This window comes from Clinocottus analis, unplaced genomic scaffold, assembly GCF_023055335.1.
Source record: "Clinocottus analis isolate CAN_PGR_092001 unplaced genomic scaffold, fCliAna1.0.p SCAF_4, whole genome shotgun sequence".
Taxonomy (NCBI): Eukaryota; Metazoa; Chordata; class Actinopteri; order Perciformes; family Cottidae; genus Clinocottus; species Clinocottus analis.
In genome coordinates, this window is record NW_027176153.1 from 2086661 (window position 1) to 2103733 (window position 17073).

A 17073-nucleotide genomic window follows, 5' to 3' on the forward strand; every position below is an offset into this window, starting at 1 on the left:
CCGCTCTAGCCAGCTACAACACGTCCCAGCAAGATGATGTTCAAGAAGCACCATCAACAAGCACTTTTTGTGGGGTTCACTCGAGCTGTGTGCACCACAAAAGTCAGTTTGTAAGCCGCTACTACCTTTGGTGGTTGTAGCTGGCTAGCGCTGCTGCTAGCGGAGAGCTACTACCCTACTGTAGCAAGCTCGTGCTACTGCTAGCTCCCTGCTGCTGCTGCTACTGCCCGCTTCCCCGCTGCCCGAGTCTGGCGTCGAGCCGCTACCTTCGGTGGTTATCGTGGAGCTAGCGGGAGGCTAGCAGCAGCGCTAGCTGGCTACAGCGGAGAGCTAGCGGTGACAACCACCGAAGGTAGGAGCGGTACATTATATAGCCCAAACCTGAATCCAGGAAAATGTATTTCTTATATTTAAATCCAAAATACATGTATAGTTATTATTATATTATTTGAGGAGTATTTTGTGTTTTGTACCAAAATACATTTTGATGTTTTTTTTTTACCCGTGTGTGGTTGTGGGTGGTCAGGACGTGCAGGCGTCGAGGCGTTGAGGCTTCTGCTCGTGGCAAATGGTCGTGCACGTGTGACGGCGTCAGGGCGTCTGGGTGGAGGGGCCTCAGCGGGGCCCTAGCGGGGCCTCAGCATGGCCTCAGCGGGGCCTCAACATGGCCTCAGCGGGGCCTCAACATGGCCTCAGCGGGGCCTCAGCATGGCCTCAGCGGGGCCTCAGCGGGGCCTCAGCATGGCGTCAGCGGGGCCTCAGCATGGCCTCAGCGGGGCCTCAGCGGGGCCCCAGCGGGGCCTCAGCATGGCCTCAGCGGGGCCTCAGCATGGCCTCAGCGGGGCCTCAGCGGGGCCTCAGCATGGCGTCAGCGGGGCCTCAGCATGGCCTCAGCGGGGCCTCAGCGGGGCCCCAGCGGGGCCTCAGCATGGCCTCAGCGGGGCCTCAACATGGCCTCAGCGGGGCCCCAGCGGGGCCTCAGCATGGCCCCAGCGGGGCCTCAACATGGCCTCAGCGGGGCCCCAGCGGGGCCTCAGCAGGTGCTGGAGTGTGCAGAGGGTCCCCTCGCCCTCCATGAGGGTGACACATGAGAAGTCGGGCTCTAGAGGGAATGCGTTTAACTTTCACTCAGATTATAAACGTTCCCTTTTCGCTTCCATTTGCTCGTCCGGGTCCGACGAGGCGTCCTGAGGGCCCTCAGGCACTTTTATGAATAACGTGTTCAACCGGCAGACGTCGCAGACGTCAGCTGCTGGTCTGCACAGGAATCCCACGGCGAGCTCGCGTGTGCGTCTGAGAGACAACGATGCAGACGCAGGAATCTGTAAAAGCCACACGACCGGGCGCACGCCGATACGTGAGGAATGAAAGTGACGCCACCGTGCAGCAGCTCAGTCTGACAATAAACGTGCAGGTGGTGATTGTGCAGAGAGTTGAGTGTGTGTGCGTCTCTGGTGTGTGTGTGTGTGTGTGAGTGTGTGAATTAGTGAGTGTGAGAGAGAAACAGTGTGAAGGCGTGTGGGTGGGTTTGAAGATGTGCAGACGAGGGGTGTTTGACTTAGTGGGAAAATGGATTGTGTGTGTGTGTGTGTGTGTGTGTGTGTGTGTGTGTGTGTGTGGTGCTGGGGGAGGGAGTGACGATTGTGTGTGCTTGCCTCACTGAACCCCTCTGGCAGAGAGAGAGAGAGAGAGAGAGAGAGAGAGAGAGAGAGAGAGAGAGAGAGAGAGAGAGAGAGAGAGACACACACACACACACACACACACAAACGGTCACTCCAGCTCTGCACAGAGAGGAGGAGGGTTGTGTGTGAGCTCATGTGAGTAAGAACAGGGGGATGATAAACCCTCTGGAAGAGAAAAAAGGACGACTGATTAGTGAGAAACGGAACCGCGGCGAGATGAAAAGAAAAGGACTTGAACCGTTTCATCTCGCCGCTCTGGATTTTATACATGGAAGCAACAAAAGCTCGTTAGATGTAGAGATCTGAGGACATCTCCTGACACTGCCACTAAGTTTAAACACAGAGCGGAACTACGGAGGACCAGAAGAGGAGCGGAATTCGCCATTTGGAGCTTAGAGTTGTTGTTTTTTTGTTGCTAAAACGGGGGATAAAAAAAGGTGAAGGAGATGTTAGCGCGCGGGGGGGGAGATGAATAGACGGTGATGGTGTTGGTTCACGTGAGCGGCTGAGACCCCGTGACCCCCCCGCACCCCCTCCCCACCCCCTCCACCCTCAGGTGTGGTGAAGCTCAGCTCCTCGGCGCCACTACGAGAGATCAGCGAGGTCACATCCCTGACGCAGAGCCCTCAGCCATGCTGTGCGGTCTGAGGAGGGACGCCAAGAACTGCGTCGGTAAGAGCGCGCGCGCGTTTGATCTGTGCCGCGTGGAGTCAAAAGGAGGAGTGTGTGTATGTGTGTGTGTGTGTGTGGTACGGGGATTATGCCACTTGGATCATCACCTGTTCCTTTTTTTCCTCCTAATCTGTAATCCGTAGAATCATTATGATGCATGCTGGGATTCTTAAATGTCAGTGGACTTGGCCACCAGCTGCGCGTGCCACCGCGCCATGCGTAATTGGGGCAGATATAGCACCGTGATCTGGGTCTGGCATCCCCTCCCACACACACACACACACACACACGCACACACACACACGCACACACACATGTGCGCGTTTATAAATAAAGTTTTACATCTGAAAATAGCTTTGTGATTTCATTGTCAGCGTGAGCTCCGCCCCCTTATTTAACCTACATTCTCATTGGTCCAGAGGGTGGCACACGGTGCCCTGAATTTACACCAGGAGTTAATTAACTCGCCACATATTTATGGCGTCCAGCAGGAGGATTATTATCTCCTGTCCCCAGGGGTCCAGCTCGTTCCCCCCTCCAGCTGTCCGCAGACCTCACACACACACACACACACACACACACACACACACACACACACACACACACACACACGCGCACACACACACACAGAGGCAGGACAGTTGTTGTTATTTCTCTGAATATTTTGGGGTCTGCTTATGAATCAGCTCCGGCCGTGGCGCCTCGCCGACCGTCAAGGGTACAGAGATGGCGAGCTGGAGGAGGGCCCGGCTCGGTGGTTACAGTAGCGCACGGTCACGTGCAGAGGAGATGTGCCCGTTACCCAGAGCTAATGTTGCCTTTTGACTGCAGTGACAGCTGCTGGACTGTCAGCCTTCCTCCCCCTCCCTCTTCCTCTTCCTCCCCTCCCTCTTCCTCTTCCTCCCACCCACCCCAGCAGCCAGCATGGCTACGAGGGCTCGCTTTGCCCCCCGGCCCGATGCGTTTGTGATGTGTCACTCGCTTTTGTTCGTGCCTCACAGCTACCGGACAGGACACGTGTGCAGGGACGAGTGTGTGTGTGTGTGTGTGTGTGTGTGTGTGTAGATGAGTGTGAAATGCCATGTTATGCAGATATATGTATATGTGGGTCTTCCGTATACATCGTCACAACATGTTCAGTCCGTGAAGATGTTTCCTTACAGTTGGAGGTCTGACTCACACAGCGTGCAGTGCACGAGCATCTTCTCCTCCTCCCCTTCCTCCTCCTCCTCCTCCTCTTCCTCGCTTTGCTCCGTAAGGTCAGGGGAGGTTTTTTTTGACGGAGGATCCATGGCTCTCAGCTGTCTGAAGGCCTCATCTTCACATGCAGAAACTTGACGTGGACGGAGAGGCAGAGAGGGAGGGAAGGCGCTGGCTTGGATTCCCTTGGAGGACTTGGCTCTCCCCAGTTCAGTCCGTGCAAATCAGCAGAGATAAAAGACTGAACGTGCGCCATGTCATTCGTCATGTCAAATTGAAATCCCGTCGGCCCCGGGGACGACGCCTCTTAAACGACGGCGCAGTCTAATTCCTGACCTTTGGAGCAGATGGAAGTAGATCCTTCTTGAGTTGTCTTTAATTGGTTTGGAACAGGCTGCATATGCATGTGAATACATCACAGGCCCGCGTAGTGTCGCGCGTGTGACTCCAGGTTGTAATCCGGTGTTTAGATTTACGCTTCTGCCACTCCTTAAATCTGTCCGGTGTAATCTAAGTCGTAGTCCATGTGAACAGGAAGTATATCGCCGGCTGTGGGACGGCAACTATAATTGGCACCGATGCCGAATCAGCCCGTTAGCTGTTAGCGGATCGCGTGGCGCCGTGACGGCGATATCACTGAAAATCTTTCCAAAAGGAAAATCATGGAGGTTTATTTCACTGTCCGTCAAAGTTAATGCGAGTCAGTCACATGTTGTGTTTAATGTTGAAAACTGTGGGACTATTTTAGTCTCCAGACCTCTTTTTCTCTGTGTGAGAGTCGTCGTAGGAAGCCCAAATTAATTCCAATACTTGTGTTTATTGTATGTATTTGTTCAAAGTCTTGGGGAAAAAATGTATATCTGCAAAAAAAAAAACACGTTACAAAGACATTTTGATGGTAACTATGAACATTCAGTATGATATGAGCCAGATTCCCCAAAAATGTGTCAATAAGACACCTTTTTGTAAAGATTAGGACCTAAAGAATCAGAATCTGCAACAAAAATCACAATAAAACAAAGTCTTGTCCTGTTAGGAAGGAGATTCAGTCCAAAAACTGTGTCGTTTGGTTAAAAAATGGAAAAATTACATATTTTATGCCGAAAAGATTGTCTGAATGGGGCATGCTGGGACTTAAAATGGGCGCGGGGGGATTTTCGCACGGTTTCCAAAAGGTTGAAGACGTCTGCATGTTCAAATCTGATGCCCGAGAAGTTTTATGTTGACTCGTTTTGACCGTAATTACTTGAATCCCCAGCATGCACCTGTCGATTTCTACTCGCACGTCTGTCACAAAAGTGAACCAACGTCAAATTCCATGTATGTGCAAATGTACACGTCCATTAAAGCTCCTAATTCAGATTGTAAAAATATACGGCTTTGAGCTTTCATAGTGTCTGATCATGAACACTTGAGCCGGTGGCGTTTGATGCCTGTGGCCCCTCCGCTCCAGGAGAAAATGAATAAGAAGAGCTCTTTGAGTTTGCAATGTGGTGTTCAATCACCGTGGCGGACATGAAAAGGTAATCCTCAGTGGACGGGATTACAGAAGTGCCGAGTGCGTCTCCCTGTGACTGCTGACGCGCCCGCGGGGCTGCATTCAGGTCCACAGGGCCGAGCCGAGGGTCTGCTAATCTGAGGCCGGTGCTCCGTCAGCAGAAGGTGCCCGACTATAAGTAAGAGAATTTTAAAAAAAAAGAGGAACTAGCACATCAGTTTGTCTGCAGAGCAGATTGAACATGTCCTCTCTTTTCGTAGCAGCTGCTGTAAATGACACGAGAACGATGATGTTCTCTGTGCGCCGCCAACAGTCCATTAACCGCATGCTGTTCCTTCAGGGAAGGGCCCATGCTTTGGTGGCTGCATACATCAAGCTGGCCGCTAATGTGTTCCTGCATTAAATGAACGTTTTCAAGGGTTCTCTTCTGCAGACGGAGAAGGGCCCGTTAAAAACAACTCAACCTTTAGTAGGATTATGGAAACAAAGTCAGAAGAACTCCATTTACTTCATTCTGGTGGCTGATTCAGTTCAGGTTTGTTCAGCTGGCAACCTCTGGTTGTATAGAAGTCTACGCTTCATGTGTTAGTGCTGCATTCTCTCTCCTAACCACCAGGGGGCGACTCCTCTGGTTGTATAGAAGTCTATGCTTCATGTGTTAAAGCTGCATTCTCTCTCCTGACCACCAGGGGGTGACTCCTCTGGTTGTATAGAAGTCTATGCTTCGTGTGTTGAAGCTGCATTCTCTCTCCTGACCACCAGGGGGCGACTCCTCTGGTTGTATAGAAGTCTATGCTGCATGTGTTAAAGCTGCATTCTCTCTCCTGACCACCAGGGGGCGACTCCTCTGGTTGTATCGAAGTCTATGCTTCATGTGTTGAAGTTACATTCTCTCCTGACCACCAGGGGGCGACTCCTCTGGTTGTATAGAAGTCTATGCTTCGTGTGTTGAAGCTGCATTCTCTCTCCTGACCACCAGGGGGCGACTCCTCTGGTTGTATAGAAGTCTATGCTTCATGTGTTAAAGCTGCATTCTCTCTCCTGACCACCAGGGGGTGACTCCTCTGGTTGTATAGAAGTCTATGCTTCGTGTGTTGAAGCTGCATTCTCTCTCCTGACCACCAGGGGGCGACTCCTCTGGTTGTATAGAAGTCTATGCTGCATGTGTTAAAGCTGCATTCTCTCTCCTGACCACCAGGGGGCGACTCCTCTGGTTGTATAGAAGTCTATGCTTCATGTGTTAAAGCTGCATTCTCTCTCCTGACCACCAGGGGGTGACTCCTCTGGTTGTATAGAAGTCTATGCTTCGTGTGTTGAAGCTGCATTCTCTCTCCTGACCACCAGGGGGCGACTCCTCTGGTTGTATAGAAGTCTATGCTGCATGTGTTAAAGCTGCATTCTCTCTCCTGACCACCAGGGGGCGACTCCTCTGGTTGTATCGAAGTCTATGCTTCATGTGTTGAAGTTACATTCTCTCCTGACCACCAGGGGGCGACTCCTCTGGTTGTATAGAAGTCTATGCTTCGTGTGTTGAAGCTGCATTCTCTCTCCTGACCACCAGGGGGCGACTCCTCTGGTTGTATAGAAGTCTATGCTGCATGTGTTAAAGCTGCATTCTCTCTCCTGACCACCAGGGGGCGACTCCTCTGGTTGTATAGAAGTCTATGCTTCATGTGTTAAAGCTGCATTCTCTCTCCTGACCACCAGGGGGTGACTCCTCTGGTTGTATAGAAGTCTATGCTTCGTGTGTTGAAGCTGCATTCTCTCTCCTGACCACCAGGGGGCGACTCCTCTGGTTGTATAGAAGTCTATGCTGCATGTGTTAAAGCTGCATTCTCTCTCCTGACCACCAGGGGGCGACTCCTCTGGTTGTATCGAAGTCTATGCTTCATGTGTTGAAGTTACATTCTCTCCTGACCACCAGGGGGCGACTCCTCTGGTTGTATAGAAGTCTATGCTTCGTGTGTTGAAGCTGCATTCTCTCTCCTGACCACCAGGGGGCGACTCCTCTGGTTGTATAGAAGTCTATGCTGCATGTGTTAAAGCTGCATTCTCTCTCCTGACCACCAGGGGGCGACTCCTCTGGTTGTATAGAAGTCTATGCTTCATGTGTTAAAGCTGCATTCTCTCTCATGACCACCAGGGGGCGACTCCATTGGTTGTATAGAAGTCTATGCTTCACGTGTTAAAGCACCTTTACCTCCCTGCCGTCTCCTCAGATGACGGGCCGTACTCCAAGGGGGGCAAGGAGTCCGGGGCGGCCGACCAATCGCATCCGTCCTGCCGGCGCAGCTTCTCAGGTACAGACGCCGTCCGACCCGACGCGCCGCTTTTCACTCTTTTGACTGACGTGTGTTTTTTGTTTGTGTGTGTGTGCGTGTGTGTGTGTCTGTGTTGTTTGATGTTGCACCGGGCTGAATGCTTAGATAAGGTAAAAAACAACTAAAAACTGCTTGTGTGGCACGCCTGTCGTCTGCACTAAACCACACGTAGAACGATTTAACGGCTCAGCAGAACGTGGACCAGGAGACAGAATGAGTCTAACTGCAGAGCCACGCATCCATCATGAGTCAAGAAACTCAATACAATTCACTCCATGACCTCACAAGTCTTTTGTCGCGATAATGCATTTCTTTCCTTTATCACTATTAATAAAACTGACTCCGTCCATCCTCCCCCCCTCCGTCCTCCCCGACTCCCGTCACAAAGGATTCACTGGGATTGAGAGATTTGAAGGGAGCAAGGACAGGACAGGGGAATGTGAGAGAAGAATAAAGTATGTGTCCGTGTGTCAGAGGGCGTCGGCGTGAGGGATGTTGAGTCAACCTCTCAGACGCTAACGCTAACGCCGAGCCGTGGGTCTGTGCCCGTGTCTGTCAGCAGAGGAGCAGCGAGGGGTGACCACGGTGGACCTGATGAAGAGGGAAGGCAGCAGCCTCGGCCTCACCATCTCCGGAGGCTCCGACAAGGACGGGAGGCCGCGAGTGTCCAACCTGCGGCCGGGCGGGCTGGCTGCCAGGTGAGATCACCGCGCTCCTGACACGCTGTTAAAAAAACACACACACACACACAAAAAAAAAAGAACACGGCAACCGCACCGAGCCGTCCGGACCGGTTACTCAGGCTGGAGTGACACCACGTGGGGGCGTTGTGGCGTTGTGGCGTTGTGGCGTTGTGGCGGATCAGCGGTGACGCCGCCGTCAGAGCGATGCCACCCGAAAGTTCCTGAAGGCAGCAACACGCAGGATCTGTTTGCGTTCAGACGCCGGAGGCGGCGGCGTCTCGGGGACTCTCAAACGTCTTTTCCTTCAAACGTCCACCTGCGCCCGAGGTTGGACTGATTAGAATTTGGAAGGTCAAAGGTCGCTGACAGCTTTGGGCTGTAATTCAACGTGATGGTTTATGGTTTATGATTTATCGTCTCTCAATGTGAATCAGACTCGTGACGCTAAAGGATGACGCTGAAGTTGATAATAACAAGCACATATTAACTAAAATGTGTGCAAGCGTGTAAACATGACGTACAAATGAATGTATTTTCTATTTCTTTGCTGTTTAAAGTTTTTTTTGTCCTGAAGTAAAGAGTCCACCTCCTCTCCTCCCGGTTCAGTCACAGTGTTCAGACTATTTTCACGCTAATGTCTAAAAGGATGCGACGATGAAGCGGCGACATTTTGGACCGACGTTTGTTTAAACTGCAATTCTGACTTCAGTCAGTTCATACAAAGCATTTAAAGAGTTGCTTTTTCTTGCATTGAAGGGAAGGAATGTTAAGTACACAATACTATGAATGTTAACTCAACATTAACACAACAATTGTTACCTGTTATGTTTAATTATGCTAATTATTCAAATGTAAATCTCTTGAGATTCAGTTAAAGAGACTCAGGAACACGTAGGATTCAAGTTTTATGACTATCAAGCAGTGTGTGGCGGAAAACACACACACACACACACACACACACACACACTTATACACACATACATACAACCACAGATAACTCCCGCCCTTACAAGAGCATGAAATGCTACACATACACACACTTATACAAACATAGACACACGCATACACACACACACACACACACACACACACACACACACACACACACACACACACACACACACACCTTTTGAAAAAATGACACGGCATCTTTGAAAATGTCTCGGCCAAACATGTCACCGCCTGTCACGTTCGAGGAGCTTCTGAAGACAAACGCCGCCCTAACTCACTGAGAGAGAGAGAGAGAGAGAGAGAGAGAGAGAGAGAGAGAGAGAGACAGAGAGACAGAGAAAGAGAGAGAGAGAGAGAGAGAGAGAGAGAGAGAGAGAGAAAGAGAGAGAGAGAGAGAGATGACGAGCCGGTCAAGACGGGTCTCTCTCTCTCCTTCCCTGTCTGTCTGCTGTCACTGCTGATAGGCAGTAGCCCAAAGGTGAGAGAGGAGGAGGAGGAAGAGGAGGAGAAAGAGGAAGGGAAGGAGGAGGTGGAGGAGGAGGAGGAGGAGGAGAAAGAGGAAGAGGAGGAGGAGGAGGAGTGGGCGAGCAGTCCACAACATCTTTTTAATTAATTATCCCTCCAATGAGCGGCGCGTTGACTCAGACCGTCGTATGTGAAGAGTCTCTCAGCCGTCCGCCCACTGACTCACATTATTGTCACCCGGACCGTCCGCACACACAAACACACAAACACACAACACAACCGGGCCGTCAGTTCTCCTCCTGCTCTGTTGGTTGCTGTCTCAATGAACAGGTAGATCCCAGTGAGGTGCGAGGGGGAGATGTGAGCGGCAGCGTCAATCAGCGAGCTCAAAGAAGTGTTTAAAGAGCTGCAGTGTGGAATAAAAGCTGAAGTGACCTCCAGTGAACCGGTCTCTCTTCAACAGGAGCGACCAGCTGAATGTGGGAGACTACATCAAGTCGGTGAACGGCATCAACCTGTCCAAGCTCCGCCACGACGAGATCATCAGCCTGCTGAAGAACATCGGGGAGCGGGTGGTGCTGGAGGTGGAGTACGAGCTGCCCCCCTTCGGTAGGTGGACCGACAAGCAACTGACCGCTGCGGTGTTTGTGGGCTGTGACGCAACATCAAGCAGCACCTTTAGGTGACGAGCGGGACGTCCTGAGCGGCGCCTGTATGGGAGAAGTGGGCGTGGTCGCCCAGTGGTTTGTGAAGCCCCTTGTTCCACATTCTGGCCGCCGCCATTTTGTTTTTCTGCAACCAGTGAACAGAGGTCCGCTAGAGACCTGTCAATCACCTTCTAGCCCCGCCCCTAAAGCGTCCCCTGCTTTATGGTCTGTTTGACTCTAAATGACCATAATGTACTAAATGAACATCATGCTGTATAGAAGAAGACTAGAAACTAGAGATTGAGACATAAACTCATGTTTACAATGTTTACTGAGGAAATACATCAAGAGAGAAGTAGAGTCACTTATATAGACTTCTATACAACCAGAGGAGTCGCTCCCTGGTGGTCAGGAGAGAGAATGCAGCTTTAACACATGAAGCATAGACTTCTATACAACCAGAGGAGTCGCTCCCTGGTGGTCAGGAGAGAGAATGCAGCTTTAACACATGAAGCATAGACTTCTATACAACCAGAGGAGTCGCCCCCTGGTGGTCAGGAGAGAGAATGCAGCTTTAACACATGAAGCATAGACTTCTATACAACCAGAGGAGTCGCCCCCTGGTGGTCAGGAGAGAGAATGCAGCTTTAACACATGAAGCATAGACTTCTATACAACCAGAGGAGTCGCCCCCTGGTGGTCAGGAGAGAGAATGCAGCTTTAACACATGAAGCATAGACTTCTATACAACCAGAGGAGTCGCCCCCTGGTGGTCAGGAGAGAGAATGCAGCTTTAACACATGAAGCATAGACTTCTATACAACCAGAGGAGTCGCCCCCTGGTGGTCAGGAGAGAGAATGCAGCTTTAACACATGAAGCATAGACTTCTATACAACCAGAGGAGTCGCCCCCTGGTGGTCAGGAGAGAGAATGCAGCTTCAACACATGAAGCATAGACTTCTATACAACCAGAGGAGTCGCCCCCTGGTGGTCAGGAGAGAGAATGCAGCTTTAACACGTGAAGCATAGACTTCTATACAACCAGAGGAGGAAGTCTTGGCCTGGATGTCCAATGCACCTCAGAAGCATGACTCCTTTGACCCCATAGAGGTTTTTTAGGGTTCAGAGATTTTACCATTTCAAACATTTGGTGCATCATCTTCGTGTCTTTCGTTCCCTCGACTCGAATCAAGTCGTTTTAAACCAAATTCACCTCCGACTTCACGAGACGTCTCTGGACCGTGCAGAAGCTCCAGATCAATACTCGCCAGGTTTCCTGCTGCGAATAATTATCACGTGTCAAAACCCATGGAATTAATTTCCCCCGCTGAGATTAATTCAACATATTTTCCACAATGCTTCATCAGTTCTCAGGATTCGACACTCTCATCAAAAAGCTTTCCACGTTGCGATTAATAATTATATAAATATATTTTTTAATCTGCCTTCCTCAGTCCAGAACCCTTCAGGAGTCTTAACCAAAACCATCGAGGTGTGTTTACACAAGGAGGGAAACAGCTTTGGATTTGTCATGAGAGGTAAGGTGGGCGGGAGGTTGTTTTTTTCTGTATAAATCTTTCAGTGAAAAAAATAATTAGCTTTTCTTTTTTTTTTAATTGATTTATTTTCACTGGATTCATGTCGTGGGTGTTTTTGATTCAGGAGGCTTCCACGAGGACTGGCGCAGGTCTCGTCCTCTGATGGTCACGTACGTGCGGCCCGGCGGGCCCGCCGACAGGTGACGAGTGTGTGTGTGTGTGTGTGTGTGTGTGTGTGTGTGTCGCCGCTCATGTACAAGTGCTGCTATTCATGTGGTGGCTCGTATGCATTTTATGTCTCCATCACGCATGAGTGAGCCTTTGCAAACGATTGTGCGAGTGCGTGCATGCATGTTTCCATACGCATTTAGATGTTTGGACCACAGCAACATCGGTTGTTTTACTAATTGCGATTAACATTCAGCACTGAATTTTTGCGTTATTAACGGTTAATCCCCGCGGCGCATTTCCTTCTTTTTGCCTCGGCCTTGGCTCAGGCCGGTTGCGTGAAATCGAGGCCGTGACACATATAACATGTATGTTATCTTCAAAGCAGAAAAGGCCACTGCTTCGTCCTGCGGCGAGCGCAAACATTGCACTTTCCACGACAAAAAAAAACACACACACACAACCCCAGAGAGCGCCGAAACACCGGAGCAAACATAATTCACCATCAAAGACATTTTACGGCCGCTTATCTCGTTTTCATCCTTGGTCTCACCTGGGAGGACGTGCACGCTCACGTGGAGCTGCTCAATGATTCGCTGTGACCGGGGGCTTGCAGGATGTTGTTGTTGTTGTTGTTGTTGTTAACATTATTAATACTCTCTTTCTCCTCCAGAGAGGGCACGCTGAAGGCCGGAGACAGAGTGTTGAGCGTCGACGGGATGCCTTTAAACAGGGAGAAGCACGCCGACGCTCTGACCGTGCTGATGCAGAGCGGCCAGGAAGCTCTGTTCCTGATCGAGTATGACGTCTCTGTCATGGGTGAGCACACACACACACACACACACACACACACACACACATGTGGAGGCTTGGTAGGGCAGCGTTGCTCTGAGGGTAAATAATGTGGCCGTTTGGCTGCGTGGATGCGATGCAGTGTCTGTGCTGCAGACGCCACCAGGGGAGTCAGTGTGGCCCGAGAGCACGCTCCAAGGAGACGGGGCAGATGGGTAATATTCTGTATTTTATTACCGTGTGTGTATGTGTGTGTGTGTGTGTGTCTTGTACTCCTTCCATCTCAATATGTGAAGAAAAATAGGAAACAGTAGCTGCTCTTATAACAATCTTTAAAATATATTTTATCAATGAGTTAATACATCCTAAAACAAATGTACTTATTGTTTTATTTCAAATTCCTGAACAATTAATTTACCCAAAATAAACATTGAAACTTGTCTAAAAAATACTCAAATATGATAAGGTTTGTTGTGACGCAATGACGTCAATTGAGTCATGAGTCATGTGGACCTAAATACTTGTTATGTAAAAAAACCTTCAGTGTTTCACTGCATTAACTTGCAGTTGAGGTAATAATAAATCATTGAAGTGATTCACAGACAGGATGTGATGTCACACATGATTCACTCTCTCATGTACTCCAGAGCAACACTCTGGTGTTACTGGTGTGAACAGAGGTGTCGTCGTCTATGAACCCGTTCCCCTCGGCACGCTCTGCACTGCACAAGCCCCGCCCACAAAAACCCTTTCCTCTTCTTCCTCACCCCTCCATTGGACCCTCGCCCTCTCTCCCCAGGCAGCTTAACCAATGGCACTCGAGCAAAAGCTGTGCAAAGAGAGTTTATTTGGGGCCAGATGACCCGTTTCACAGACATTACGGAGGTTTGATGGATTTCTTTCCGTCTTCACTCTGATTGGCTGTTACTCGTTGCCTTCTTCTCAGTGTCAGGCGTGTTGCTTCTTCTTCTGTGGTGCTCTCAGATATCTTTTCTCAGTAAGAATATGCAATCATTATTATTCTAGTTTTTGTGTGTGTGATAAGGATGGTATGCAACATACAGTTGGAGATTTTAACTGGCAACAGTCTCCGTTCATTGCTGATGACCTCACCGTGGACTAGACCAGATCCAGTAGAGACCAGTCCACCAAGGACCAGACCAGTAGAGACCAGTCCACCGTGGACTAGACCAGTAGAGACCAGTCCACCGTGGACTAGACCAGATCCAGTAGAGACCAGTCCACCATGGACCAGACCAGTAGAGACCAGTCCACCGTGGACTAGACCAGTAGAGACCAGTCCACCGTGGACTAGACCAGCAGAGACCAGTCCACCGTGGACTAGACCAGTAGAGACTAGTCCACCGTGGACTAGACCAGTAGAGACCAGTCCACTATGGACTAGACCAGCAGAGACCAGTCCACCATGCACTAGACCAGCAGAGACCAGTCCACCATTGACTAGACCAGTAGAGACTAGTCCATCATGGACAAGACCAGTAGAGACCAGTCCACCTTGGACTAGACCAGTAGAGACCAGTCCACCATGGACTAGACCAGTAGAGACCAGTCCACCGTGGACTAGACCAGTAGAGACCAGTCCACCGTGGACTAGACCAGTAGAGACTAGTCCACCGTGGACTAGACCAGCAGAGACCAATTTCTGTCCACAGGGACCGACAAAGTCTCCCCGTAATGAAAGTTCTTTGTACTTTAATGTTGACTGTAATGTTGATATTTGCCCACTGACTTTAATAAGAAGATTTTAAAAACATTTGTTTATTTTCCCTGATTTTTCTTCTAAAAGGAAATAACCAGCGACGCTGCTCCAGCTGCACGGAGCGAGTCCAATCTATTTTGGAGTTAAAAGCATCCTATTGGGTCAGAAAGTCGTAAAATATGCTCACTGAAGACACCTCAGCACAGATTATAACCTCCATTCAGCCACAGTGACTAGTTCTCCATCAGATCACAAACTCTGCTCTTCGTAATCTAGGGCAGGTCACCGAGGACGGTCGACACACATTATTTCTCTCTCCGCGGGAGGTTTGGGATCCAGACCTCCAGAAGGAACCGTCACAGGGTTCACTATTACAGGAGTGATTCTGGAGCCGCGATCTGTGAAATATACAATAACGATTGCTTCACTTCCAACTCATTTGGGGGTTTTCTTAATCGCTTTAAAAACCTGTTTTGTGTGACACTGCAGCAGTCGTTACATGGAGCACAACACTGCATTTGTCCTGCAAAAGACAAAAGGATATGTCCCTTTGTCTTTGTTCAAGGCAGATTAATGTCTGAGGAAGTGCAGAAAAGACAATTGTACTTCTTTATGTAAATTACATTTTCAGAACTGGAGGTTGCGCCAGTTTTAAAGGCGGCGTGTTCTTCCTCTGATGAAAGAGAAGCCAACGCTTAAGCGCCTTCACGCTGCATTTTCTCTCCTGACCACCAGGGGACGACTCCTCTGGTTGTATAGAAGTCTATGCTTCATGTGTTAAAGCTGCATTCTCTCTCCTGACCACCAGGGGGCGACTCCTCTGGTTGTATAGAAGTCTATGCTTCATGTGTTAAAGCTGCATTCTCTCTCCTGACCACCAGGGGGCGACTCCTCTGGTTGTATAGAAGTCTATGCTTCATGTGTTAAAGCTGCATTCTCTCTCCTGACCACCAGGGGACGACTCCTCTGGTTGTATAGAAGTCTATGCTTCATGTGTTAAAGCTGCATTCTCTCTCCTGACCACCAGGGGGCGACTCCTCTGGTTGTATAGAAGTCTATGCTTCATGTGTTAAAGCTGCATTCTCTCTCCTGACCACCAGGGGGCAACTCTTCTGGTTGTATAGAAGTCTATGCTTCATGTGTTGAAGCTGCATTCTCTCTCCTGACCACCAGGGGGCGACTCCTCTGGTTGTATAGAAGTCTATATAAGTGACTCTACTTCTCTCTTGATGTATTCCCTCAGTAAACATCGTAAACATGAGTTTATGTCTCAATCTCTAGTTTCTAGTCTTCTTCTATACAGCCTGATGTTCATTTAGTAAACTATGGTCTGTTAGAGTCAAACAGACCATAAAGCAGGGGACGCTTTAGGGGCGGGGCTACGAGGTGATTGACAGGTTGCTGTTATCCAGTCTGGGAGTTGTCCGTGTTTTTCTCTCTCTCTCTCTCTCTCATTGAGTGATCCATCACTTGTGAGCTCAGTGTCTTAGAGGAAGTGATTGAGAAGCACCTTTTAAACTACACGTTTCAGCAGGATGAAGACGGGCTACATTTGATGACTTGTGGCACGATGAGCAGATTAATGCCAGATTAATGAACATATGAATCACGCATGGCTTTAGCTGCTCGTCGGCCTCCGTCACATCTGTGTGTGTGTCATCTGTTGCAGACGCAGTACAACAAGCCTCGGGCCCCCTGCTGGTGGAGATCGTGAAAGGCCCGTCTTCCAGCCTGGGCATCAGCCTCAGCACCACCATATACAGGAGCAAACAAGTCATCATCATCGACAAGATAAAGGCCGCCAGCGTGGTGGAAAGGTGAAACCACACCTCTTACAATGTAGTGCTCCACACACACACACACACCTTTACTGACACACACTCTCTCTCAGGTGTGGAGCGCTGCATGCAGGTGACATCCTGCTGTCCATCGACGGCACCGGCACAGAGCACTGCTCTCTGCTGGAGGCCACGCAGCTGCTCGCCAGCACCTGTGACGTCGTGAAGCTGGAGATCCTCCCGGCCAATCAGAGCAGACTTCCCGTCAGGCCGCAGGACACAGGTACGCACAAATAAATAGACAAAAAAATAAATACGCCGCAAAGGAACCAGAAAGTCCGGAAAAAAAAGGATATTTATTCATGAAAAGAGTTAATTTTGTATTGTTTTGTTGAATTCTCCTTTTTAATCAATACCCAGAAAATGGTGAAATGCCATTTAAAGGTCATCAAATACTGAACTAGAATCTTTTGGCCTCTTATCCCGTTACTTTCAGACATCTATGAGTTGTTTAATTTCTACCAAACAGACATTTCTCCTCCAAACTTCTCGTACTTCATTTGATTTAAATAACAGTTTGAGGTCCAAAGAGGTAAAATATTACAATATTTCACCAAAAACATGATGAAAACAGATTTGTGAAGCAAAACTTCAGGGTTTTAAAATGAATAACTGTGACTTTGATGAAACACGGGAGGATAACTAAGCTAACAAATTGCTTTGTGTTACATTAACATAAGTCATTAGCACTAAGTAGCTTCTAGCAAGCACTTCAACATCCATGGATGCTAATAATATAATTACAGAAGATAACTACATACTGCAGCACCGTAAGGGAAACACATGAGCCCCCCTCCCCCCGGTTAATAATGTAAAATGTACATAACTGTGTGTCACAAGGCAAACTACACAAAACATGCTGTGCACGCTCGAGTGCAAATGTGGACAACGCTGACT

At 49.3% G+C, this 17073-nt stretch overlaps 1 protein-coding gene across 2 annotated transcripts in view; it reads left to right on the plus strand.

Moving 5' to 3' along the window:
- The window catches only part of LOC137801169 (glutamate receptor-interacting protein 2-like), a 43932-nt gene that overhangs the window by 3141 nt on the left and 23718 nt on the right, over nucleotides 1-17073 (plus strand). For both annotated transcript variants that reach the window (XM_068598607.1, XM_068598608.1), the window contains exons 2-9: nucleotides 7272-7352; nucleotides 7936-8071; nucleotides 9936-10081; nucleotides 11575-11658; nucleotides 11783-11858; nucleotides 12500-12645; nucleotides 16008-16155; nucleotides 16230-16399. In XM_068598607.1, coding sequence (XP_068454708.1) covers nucleotides 7272-7352; nucleotides 7936-8071; nucleotides 9936-10081; nucleotides 11575-11658; nucleotides 11783-11858; nucleotides 12500-12645; nucleotides 16008-16155; nucleotides 16230-16399 — 987 coding nt within the window. The remainder of the gene's footprint in view (nucleotides 1-7271; nucleotides 7353-7935; nucleotides 8072-9935; nucleotides 10082-11574; nucleotides 11659-11782; nucleotides 11859-12499; nucleotides 12646-16007; nucleotides 16156-16229; nucleotides 16400-17073) is intronic.